Source organism: Arachis ipaensis, chromosome B6 (assembly GCF_059453495.1).
Source record: "Arachis ipaensis isolate K30076 ecotype BB chromosome B6, ASM5945349v1, whole genome shotgun sequence".
In the NCBI taxonomy this organism is placed as follows: Eukaryota; Viridiplantae; Streptophyta; class Magnoliopsida; order Fabales; family Fabaceae; genus Arachis; species Arachis ipaensis.
The window spans coordinates 151,749,113-151,760,940 of NC_142441.1; the positions used below are offsets into that span (position 1 = coordinate 151,749,113).

General features: G+C 32.2%; 2 protein-coding genes across 4 annotated transcripts; one reads left to right on the forward strand and one right to left on the reverse strand.

The window, feature by feature from the left end:
* The first annotated feature begins 2,130 nt into the window (after positions 1-2,130).
* LOC107647772 (alpha-amylase-like) lies at positions 2,131-5,730 on the forward strand. Its single transcript, XM_021105352.2, has 4 exons — positions 2,131-2,322; positions 3,849-4,119; positions 4,587-5,134; positions 5,332-5,730. The coding sequence occupies exons 2-4, from the start codon at positions 4,002-4,004 to the stop codon at positions 5,587-5,589; spliced, it is 924 nt and encodes a 307-aa protein (XP_020961011.1). The 5' UTR covers positions 2,131-2,322; positions 3,849-4,001; the 3' UTR covers positions 5,590-5,730.
* A 390-nt stretch (positions 5,731-6,120) lies between these two features.
* Positions 6,121-11,326, reverse strand: LOC107647773 (uncharacterized). Of its 3 annotated transcripts, XM_088489301.1 has the most exons (4): positions 11,147-11,283; positions 9,120-10,195; positions 8,140-9,020; positions 6,121-7,942 (listed from the first exon to the last, which is right to left on the reverse strand). In XM_088489301.1, the coding sequence occupies exons 2-4, from the start codon at positions 10,162-10,164 to the stop codon at positions 6,182-6,184; spliced, it is 3,687 nt and encodes a 1,228-aa protein (XP_088345427.1). In that variant the 5' UTR covers positions 10,165-10,195; positions 11,147-11,283; the 3' UTR covers positions 6,121-6,181. The 3 variants fall into 3 exon arrangements, with proteins under 3 accessions (XP_088345427.1, XP_088345425.1, XP_088345426.1); XM_088489299.1 differs by having other exon boundaries at positions 8,140-10,195; positions 11,147-11,326; XM_088489300.1 differs by lacking the exon at positions 11,147-11,283 and adding an exon at positions 10,566-10,700 and having other exon boundaries at positions 8,140-10,195.
* Between the last annotated feature and the right edge of the window lie 502 nt (positions 11,327-11,828).

Below are 11,828 nucleotides of genomic sequence, written 5' to 3' on the forward strand. Positions count from 1 at the left end.
AAATTTAAAAATTTAAAAATTTAAAAATTATTTTATAAAATGTGAAATTTTAACAAGTAACAATGTTGATCATATTGTTTTGACTTCAAAAATGAATACGATACCAATAAATAAAATTGTCACATGTAAATTTCAACAAAGATAAAAGTCTATAAGTACTACTATTAATGAGAAATTAATCTATTTTAAAGACAAATACAATTTTTTTTTACGGATTTCCTAATTCGAGAAGTCGAGAACTAATCCACTACAATTGATGCTCTATTTATTAAGGATATGCCGTTAACTAATGGATTGTTATACACACAAGGCGAGATTTGAATTCCAAATATTTACTTAAGCGAACAAATGATATGACCATTCAACCAATCTAAATTGATTAAAACAAATTTTAATTATTTTTAATATTTTTAAATTATAAAATATTTATAATAATAATTATTATATGTATTTTTTATTTAATTTTCTAATAAAATTTTTTTATATAGTTTTATATATTATCCCGTGCAAGGCACGGGAACATACACTAGTTCCAGACAACTTGAACAGACAACTTGATTACACTCAATAATATACAAATCCTTCCTCCAATTTAGTCTCTTATTTCTAATATGGTATCAGAATTATAGTATCTTCCTTAAAGAGGATAGGTACTACAATGCAACAATTATATATGTATTCTCTATTAATTCTTGAAAAAGTGAAAATATTTAATCTAAGTCCATTTTTCATATATTTCACTTGAAATACACATCAGGTATAAATTTCTATTTATAGACAAATAATGATAACTAATCTTAATGTCTAAGATACTTAATTACATTTTATATATTTTTACTTTTAAATTTGCATATAATTATTATATGCTAACTCAATTTGACTATGGTTTATGTACAAAATATTTTTATTCAAGTCATTAATTTTGACTATAAGATATATCTCTAATTTTTTTATTTTTTATTTATTTCTAAATTTTCAATTTTTTAATTTGACTGGTCAAACATAATACAACTTATATGATATTCTAATAACTTCATCAACTCTTATTTATTTTTTATGAAACTTTCATCTTTTATCATTGGTTTTTAACTTGAATAAGTAATAACTTTATCATTTATGAACTAGCTAGGGACTAATTTGGTTGTTGGAGACAAACATTAAAAATTGACGTGTGTATTAATTTTTTTAAGAGACTAAAATATTCATTTTTAAAATTCTCAAAAATTAATTTAGATAATTATTCACTTTAATTAAATATTAAACTTTTAATTTTTAATTTCTAACTTTATCAATTTAATAACCGGTTCGGATAAGAGATATTTAATTTGGAAATACTTTAATTTTTAGACAATTTTTTAATCTTAAGTATCCCAGATAGATTAGACAACTCCAATTCTAAATACACAATACACTCACATATTTTTTTATATACTTACCACATTTTTCGATTACAATTAGTAGGATTTAAATCCAAAACCTTTGACATGAAGAGAGAAAAATATGCCATGTAAGTTAAGGCTTATTGGCAGATAGGATTAAACTCATCATCTATCCTCTAGTAACTAATTTTTGGTAACCAAGTTGAGTTGGTCTAGTGGTTAGCTCACTAATCCGCTTAAGTAAGTGTCGGGGGGTTCGAATCCCGCCTTGTGCATGCAGTAATCCATTGGCCAGCGGCAAACCCTTAGATGGAACTCAGTACCGCGACGGATTAGTCCTTGATCTGCCGTGTTGGAGGATATCGTGGGAAACCAAAAAAAAAAAAACTAATTTTTGGTCATATATCTAGCGATACAAACTTTACTACGTTGCATATATATGTTGAATTGTTGTGTCCCTATCTTTTACAAATACGTGTGCTATCCTCTTTGCTTTATTAATAATCAATAGCAACATTGTTTGAATTGAGGTCAAAATTAGAGAGTATAGGCTTCTACATATCTAATAGCTAATTACTTGTCAAACTTTCAAGTCCTTAAATTTTTGACAAAACTTTGGGACATTTTTCTAGACTTGTGCCTAACGTATAACGTACGAGACATAGGACACATTTGCGTTTCTTTGAAAATTCATTGCACCTTATTCTCATCAATGATGCCTATATAAGGCTACATAAACACCCTGTTATTTATTGCCACACACAAAAATAGAAAGAAAAAAAAATGAAGTCGTCACTACTCTTTTTTTCACTATGCTTCCTATGCCTTTGCATTTCTCTTCTCCCTTCTTTCTCCACCTCTACCATACTATTTCAGGTATATATCTGTCGCCAATATACTTTGTTGAAATTTTAAATGTTATTTGTGAAGAAGTATTACATTAGTTAAATTTAAATTAAATGAATAATAAAATTTCCTTTTATTTTTTTAAGTCGAATTAATAGTACATATATACTTAAATAGAACTGTTATCTTAAAGTTTTGGATAATATATATTATAGCATGCATGTAACTCATTTAATTTAGTACAGAGACTAACCAATCTTATAAAAATAAAATTCAAAAATCAGATTGAATATTTTTTTTGTCAAAAACTTCATTATCTTTTGAGGTAATTGTCAAACGTTGTTTAAAATTTTTTCTCTAAAATTAAAGAAATAGTATTAGAGTTCATGTCAGAATAAATATCCATAATTTAATTAGCCACAGTGTCGCTCATTTACGTAAATATCTCATTAATAATACAATATAATTTTAATATAATTTTCTCTAAATCAGTATAATAATATACTGAAAAGAAAAATAATTATACTACAATGCAACAATTATATATATATATATATATATTCTCTATTAATTCTTGAAAAAGTGAAAATGTTTAATCTAATTCCATATATGTATAAATTTCTATTTGTAGACAAATAATGATAACTAATCTTAATGTCTGCTAAGATATTTATTTGTATTTTATATATTTTTATACTTTTAAATTTGTATTTAATTATTATATTCTAACTTAATTTGATTATATATGTACAAAGTCTTTTTATTCAAGTCAATAATTTTGACTATAAAATTAAATATATCTTCTAATTTTTTTAATACTTGTATTTATTATTCTTAAATTTATAATTTTTAAATTTAACTTGTCAAACATAATACAACTTCTATGATATTCTAATAACTTGATCAACTCTTATTTATTTTTTATGAAACTTTTCTTTTTTACCATTGGTTGTTAACTTGAATAAGTAACTTTATCATTCATGAACACTCTAGTAATAATTTCTAAAAATTTTAATTCAACATTCATCAACTTGTCGATAACCTCAGTTTAATTCCAATTCATTATTATCTCTTTCACAATATAATAATTATTAAGTTGTTAATTATTTTGATATAATATATTTTTTTTAGCTAGTTATATAGGTTATTTTATTTATATACACAAAAAATTAGCCATTAAATTAATTATTCATATAGAATATATGTTAGAATACAAAATTTACTAATATTCACAACTACATGGTAAATATGTTTAATGACTCAAGTGCAGTCGACTTCACGTGAAGTTGATAAGTGAGAGTCGTTAGATAATTTAACTGAATTAACTAAATTTTCATCTAACGACTCTCAGCTATCAACTTCACGTGAAGTGTACTGTAACTGAGTTTTTACCTTAGTGTGCACATATATAACTTTTTTTAGGTACAGTTGAGAGTAATGGTTATTAAAAAGGAAAAAACGTCAAAGTTTAATTGGGAATTTTTTGTTTCTTTTATATTATCAAAACAATATTAAATTGTTTTCAATAAATTCTGAAACTATAAAATAATATGATATATATCGAGAAATTTGTATAATATACATGATATGCTTGATTTGAATTTATATATATAACGAAAATAGAACACACAATTTGAATTTGCAGGTTACTTGCCGAAGAGGCTATATGATCTTGACACATCCAAATATGGGAACAAGGAAGAGTTGAAATCACTAGTTGCCGCATTTAAACAGAATGGAGTAAAGGCCGTATCCGACATCGTCATCAACCACCGTATGCCGGAGAGATTCGACAGCAATGGAAATAGCATATTCGAAGGCGGCACCCCAGATAGTCGTCTAGACTGGGGTGTGGCCGAAATTTGCAGAGATGATCCTGAATTTCACGGTAAAGGTATAATTTTCTAAGAATAAGAAATATAATTATTTATGTAATATTGCCATTATATTTCATAAAATATAACGTACATTTATTATTGAATAGTGAATAAATAGAAGTTTACATCTCATTTAACATAAATTGATCACATGTTAACACACAATATAATATGGTAAATTTTATAATGTCTATTATTATAGTGATTATATAAGTATAGTTGAAATTTAAGTTATATTGATTTCACACATTTTTTGGTTACTCACAATTATATATTCAAATTGGAAAAGTCTAAAGCCAGCAACTTTCTTAAATTTTGGCCAGCATGTAACCAGTAAAAAAAAGTGATCCATTGGATAAAATTTCATACCAATCTCACACCATTAAAACTATTATTAATGACTATTTGATGGCTACAAATCACAAAAGTTACTGCCCCTAACATTCCTCGTTCAAATTTAAATAACATTACTCGGTTGGTGCAGGTAACCCTGACACAGGGATTGGGTGGGGTCAGGTCCCAGACATAGATCACACAAGTACAAGAGTACAACAAGAACTCTCAGATTGGATGAACTGGCTCAAAACAGAAGTAGGATTCTCAGGTTGGAGATTTGACATGGTTTTAGGATATGCACCAAAATTCACCAAACTCTATATAGACAACACAAAACCAGAATTTTCAGTTGGAGAATTATTTGAAAAAGTGACCTTGGGAAATGACAACAAGCCCCTTGCAAACCAAGATGCACACAGGGGCAAATTGGTAAATTGGGTGAATGAGGTTGGAAGTGGTGTACTTACATTTGACTTCACAACAAAGATGATTCTTGGTGCTGCTGTTGAAGGTGAGTTATGGAGGTTGAAGGATGGTAATGGAAAACCACCAGGTATGATTGGAACAAAGCCTGAAAGTGCTGTGACATTGGTGGATAATCATGACACTGGCTCTCAGAAGACATATCCTTTTCCTGAGGATAAGATTATGTTGGGTTATGTTTACATTCTCACTCATCCTGGTCACCCTTCAATTGTAAGTAAACCACCATTTGCATTCTTTCCGATCTTGGGATTGTTTTTTCTTTTACATTAATTCATGAGTGAATATTAAGTTGGTCCTTAAGAAATTTCAAATGGGGCATATTGGCCTGAAAGTGCTGTGACATTATTTTATTCTTTTATTTTTGTATGATTATATAGTAAACTATGTTTTGTATATTGTACATGCAGTTCTACCATGACTATTTTGAACGTCAGAGTGGTATAAAGGATAACATAAAGAGTTTATCAGACATAAGAAAAAGGAATGGAATCACAGCAACAAGCTCAATAAACATTCTAGCAGCTCAAGCTGATCTTTACATGGCCAACATTGCCAACAAAATCATTGTCAAGATTGGACCAAATGGGAATCTTGGAAACCTTCTTCCATCAAATGCTCAAGTTGTTGCCAACGGACAAGACTATGCTGTGTGGGAATTAAAGTGAAATGCACTTTATACAGATATATATGCATATGTATTTTTATTACATTTCTTGTAAAAATAAATTGATGACTAGAATAATGACATACATGTCCATTGTTGATGTTCACAAAATACAGATGAATGGATATCTAAATTTAAAATATATATCTAATTAGTTTCTATATTTTTTTAAAAATTACCATCTGAATCTCCAAAATATTAAGCCGTGAGACATCTGAAGAATTAATCTATATCACGGAAAAATAATGATAATCTTTTAAAGTTTCAGGACTAATATGATCACTACTCTGCCAAAATTTGAAGATTAATTTGAATATTTGTTCTGAAATTTATGTACTCTAATGTAAACTTCTAAAAAAAAATCACATTTAACCTCTAAACGAATTTAACTTTAACCTCTAGACAAAGGCACATAAAACAAATGCTCAGGGTGAATAGGTGTGTAGAATGCAATCCAATCAAAGCAATAACAAACATGTTGAGAAGTATATGGTTATAATTTTTCAAAAGGGAATGAAGAAAAGAAAGATCATGAGATGGTTAAGAATTTATTTATCATGAATCATGATGCAATATCAATAAAAATGATGTTTTCAATAGGGACTACAGTGATGTGACGAATATGATTTTCTTCTTGCAAAGAACATCAAAAACCTTGGAAAAAATGACTTCTTCTTCTTCTTTCCATTTCTTAAATCTGGTGATCCAATTGCACTGTCATAACCCCTTGAACCTGAATCAAAACTGTCCCCGGACATGCTTTTCTGGTGTTCCCCTCTGTCGCGCTCCGACCTCCATCTTCGCAACTCGTATTCCATGCCTAACTTTCCTTCTTTAGCCTTCTCAGCTTTACACATTGCATCCCTTAAAGTTTCTCTTCTAGCAGCAATCTCTGTATTCACTTCATTCAACTTTTCCAAACTTGTCATTTCAGATTCCTTAGCTGCCTCAATTTCAGCATTCGCCGTCGCCATCACTGCCTTGGCTCCCTCTTCAGCCTCATGTGCATGCTTGCTCAGCAAGTAATACTCCTCCAAAGAAAGTGTCACTACCTCCGCCGACGAATCTGCTTCTTGGCTGCTTTGAGCTAATTCACTCTCCTTCAATGCATTGATTGCCGCCATTGCGCATCTCTCCGAAGTCTTGGCAGCCTCAATCTCCTTTAGAACTTCAAGTAATCTGCTCTGCATTGCGCTCGCTGCCGCCTTCGCTTGCTCGGCCTCCTCCTTCGCTCGCTGCAGCTCTTCGCGAGCTGCTTGACTGAGTGAGTTGGCTTCTTTAGCCTCTTCAGCAGCTTCTCGTACTTTCTGCGGGATTCTAGCTTCCCTTTCTTTCATCTGAAGCAGAAGCTTTTCTGTTCTGCTTTTCTCTACTTCAGCTTCTAGAGATTTCGCAGTGATTGAGGCCATTTCCTCTTTCTGCCGAATCGATGCAAGGTTCAATTTCTCTTCCTCAAGTTCTGTTTTCAACGCCGCTGCGGCTTCCTTTAAGTTACTAACCTCAGCAGTTGCTTTTTCTATGTTACTTTTCACTTCCGCAAGTTCCTTCTTCGCAGATTCAACGGCTTCTTTTATTTCATTGTGTATCTTCGTCCTCAAAGGCCACAGTTCTTCACGTTCGGCACTTCCGTCTTGCCTCGACTGTGCTTCTGTATAAGCATTCATTTCATCTTTCAGATCCGTCAGCAAAGTCGAGGCTGTGTCCAATTTAGACTTCAGATCTTTAGCAGCTAAGATTTTCTGGTTTATTCTTTGAAGTTCTTCCTCGGAGTGTTTAAGATCTTTTTCCCAATTGAGAGAGTCCTGATCCCTAGCCATAACCGATTCCATCCGATGTTCTTCGGCTTCCATGTGCGCTGCATGTGCTGCTTCCATCGACTCCTTTATAGCAAGCAACTCAATCGTTAATTCTTCCACAGTCTTCTCAACCTGTTTGGACGAAGTAATTGCTTCTTCCGATTTCTGAATAGCTTCCTCTTTTTCAACAACTAAGGAAGCGTATTCCTTACGCAACGCGTCCAGCTCCTCTTTCACAGATGTTAGCTCTGTAACTGCCGCAGTGTACCTGGCCTTTGCGACCTCAAGCTGTGCCTTGGCCGCCACGCTAGAGTCCTCGGCGATACCTTGCTCCATCTCTTCCACTCTGAGTTTCGCGAGTTCCGAATCCTGTCTTGCCTGACGCTCTTCGGTTTGTGCTCTCTCCAGGTTCAGTTTCAGCTCTTCTATTAGTCTCTTGGTGGTGTCCAGCTCCTGAAGTACTTCTTGTTTCGCTTTCTCTGCAGCTTCTGATTTCTTTTTGTATATTGGGATCTCCTGCTGCACTTTCTCGAGTTCTTGTTCTACGTCCTTTCGTCTCTGCATCATACAATGTGCCAAAATTAACATTCACCGAATATATCATAACATTTGGGTGAAAACTCAGATGGTTTGACTGATTTGACTAAATTTTCATCTTACGACTCTCAGCTATCAACTTCACGTGAAGTTGACTGCACCTGAGTTTCCACCTAACATTTGTGATTTGTGTTGTAATTAATTTTTAAATTTTATACCTCCACGGTCTGTTTCTTATGAGCCTTCCAATCTACAATTCCTCCGAACTTGGAAACAGCTTCCTTTACAGATTCGAAGGGAGCTGCCGTGTCGATGAAGCCTCTATTCTCAGCATTTTTCTTGGAACTTGAAGGCGAGCCGGTTGGTATATGAGCAACATCAGCCTTTTTTCGAGCCGTTGAGTTCATCTTTCGTCTTCTATTCTCCTTTAGCATCTGCAACAATTTTATTTCCGGTGCCGATGTAGACCGTTTAATCAAGTCATTTGCATCCATACTGGAAGAAATTTTAACGGCAGAACCACCTTGATTACTATCATAGAAATCTTCCGGTTCAGAATCAGCATTCATGGTATCCATAGCATTACAAGAATTTGAACTCGTCAGTGTTGAATTTTCCTTGCTAAAATCAGTAACTATGATTTGCGGCAATGATAACATAACTTCTTTGGTACTGTCATCATGGAACTCTTTTGTTTCAGGATTAGAAGCTGGAATCTCCATTTGATCATCGATGGTAGTGACACTAGATTCATCATTGTTAATATTCTTCTGATTCTCAAGGATCTCTTCAGAATTTGCTTTTTCTGTAGAAGCTGAATTCTCTTGTTCTATGATTTGGCCATCATTCGAATTATCGGTATTAACATTCTTCTGCTGCTCAAGGATCTCTTTAGAGCCTGGATTTTCTGTAGAAGCTGAATTATCTTGCTCTATAATTTGATCATCTTTTGAGTCTTCATCATTAACATTCTTCTGCGGCTCAAGGATTTCTTCAGAACCTGTATTTTCTGTAGAAGCTGAATTTTGTTCTATGATTTGATCATCTTTTGAATCTTCATCATTAACATTATTCTGCTGCTCAAGGATCTCTTCAGAACCTGTATTTTCTGTAGAAGCTGAATTTTGTTCTATGATTTGATCGTCTTTTGAATCTTCATCATTAACATTCTTCTGCTGCTCAAGGATCTCTTCAGAACCTGTGTTTTCTGTAGAAGCTGAATTTTGTTCTATGATTTGATCATCTTTTGAATCTTCATCATTAACATTCTCCTGCTTCTCAAGAATCTCTTCAGAATCTGCAATCGCCGTAGAAGCTGAATTATCTTGTTCTATGATTTGATCATCATTTGGATCATCATTAGTAACATTCTCCTGCTTCTCAAGGATCTCTTCAGAATCTGCATTTTCTGCAGAGGCTGAATTATCTTGTTCTATGATTTGATTATCTTTTGAGTCTTCATCATTAACATTCTTTTGCCTCTCAAGGATCTCCTCAGAATCTGCATTTGCCGTAGAAGCTGAATTATCTTGTTCTAACGTTTGATGATCATTTGAATCACCATTATGAAAATTCTCCTGCTTCTCAAGGATCTCTTCAGAATCTGCATTTGCTGTAGAAGCAGAACTATCTTGTTCTATGATTTGATCATCATTATTAACATCCTCCTGCTTCTCAAGGATCTCTTCAGAATCTGCATTCTCCATAGAAGCTGAATTTTCTTGTTCTATGATTTGATCATCATTATTAACAATCTCCTGCTTCTCAAGGATCTCTTCAGAATCTGCATTCGCTGTAGAAGCTAAATCATCTTGTTCTGTGATTTGGACATCATTTGAATCATCAGTCTCAACATTCTTCTGCTGCTCAAGGATCTCTTCAGAATCTGCATTCTCTGTAGAACCTGAATTATCTTGTTCTATGATTTGATCATCATTTGATCCTGCTGTGTGAAGCTTAGTATCATCCAGCGGCGATGATGCCGAGTCATCTGTGGGAGGATTTTCAATTTCTTCAACAATAATTGGACTACCAGAAGAAGCATTAGGCAGCATTGCTGATTCGGTTAATTCCTCGGCTGTTGTCACCGGCAAACGAGTCTCGGATTCTTCTCTACTATCACTAACAGTGGATTCATTTACATGTGAAGTTTCACCAGGGGTTTCTACATTTTGCTGCTTTTGCTCATTAGCACTTTCTGAAGAGGATTCTGATGAGGGTAGATTCTCCTCAACACCCTCCATTCTTATCAACTCTTGGAACTGCAAAAGCTACCTGAAACACAAGATGCAAAGAAACTCAATCAATGAAAAACAAAATTAAGAACAAAAATGATTTCTTATTGCCCAAAATAGGGACCTGATTGAAAAACTTCTCTAAAGACAATACTTTTAGATCAATCAAACCATATCATTTTTCTTTTAGAATTCATCATATCTATTGGAAAGTTAAATTAGATCAAGGGTTATGCAAATTGCCCTGAAGCACTAAAATCATGATATTTGTTAAGCCTTCACATTGTTCTTTGCACAAAGAGACTCACATTATTTAGAATTCTAATCTTCCTAAATAGAATTACCAACATAAAAAACAGAACAAAATTGAGACCTATATATTACACCATCTGCATTCTGTAGCAGCTAACCTTGTGGAGGCAAATATCTCAGCCTTTAACATTTGAAGATCATTGTGGTTGCCGGGCAATCGAATTGGCAATCGAAAACCCCGCGAATTCTCAACTGATTTGTTGAAAAATTCTGGTGATATATATAGTTATAATGAAGGTTGGCAAAGGCAATAACAAATATTTCTTAATCCTATAATCTTAATGCCATGCAGTTAGGCAAAGATATGTTCCAATCCCAGCTACAATTGATATAGATAACTGCTATAATCCAAAGGTTTTGCAAGATGGAAAAGAAAAAGAAGTGATGATCATAACAAATTAAAGATGAATATACAAGGACTTAATTAAAAGTCAATACTAAAATTTTGCCACATTATCTTGATCGACATGCAAAGAGGGTATACAGCAGACAGGGAGACCAATTCAATCTCCAAGGAAGAATTGGCAAACAACCAAGAACATAAACCAGATTAAGCTACAATAATTTGGGGTGTTGAAAAAATGTAGGAAAATAGAAAAATAGAAAAGGAAAAAAAGATAAAAATAAAATTAAAAAAAAAAAATGCAAAGGGGGGAGAGAGAGAGAGAGAGAAACATACCTTGATTAAAGCAGAAACCAAAGTGATGATTGAGAGTTGAAGAGATATTAAAGATCACTGAAAAGTTTCTGAGGAGGAAAATACATCACACAATGTAAAAAAAAAAATCAAAATTAGCTTCAGGGAGGAAAAAGTATGAAGCTAAATTTAGTAATTAAGAAAATAAAGCAAAATGAAAATAAAATAAAATGTGAGAGTTAAAACTTAAAAGGTTTGCACAGTTAGTGGAGCTAAGCCTACCTTGTAACACAAACAAATAAACAAATAGTAATAATAATATTATTAATATTTCTCTTTCTGTTTTTTGAAATACTACTAAATTTTAAAGGTGGCAAAAATATTATTTAAAAAAATAAAAATACTTTTTGCATGTTAAAAATCAATCATTAAATTAATCTATTATGTATTTATATATAAATATATATATATTATTTAATTTATTGTTAATATATATTTATATTTTAACTTATATTTTATATGAATAACTAATTTAATAATTAATTATTGTTGTGTATGTAGCATAATTGTAAAAGATTTAGAAAATTGATGCTATGTGATTTGATTTCTTCATGTTCTAAGAAAAGGTCACATAACACTTGGATGATGATAGCTATAACCCTATAATAGTGCATCTACACACATACACCAATGTAACTAATTTATTGTTAGGGTTACTAAATCT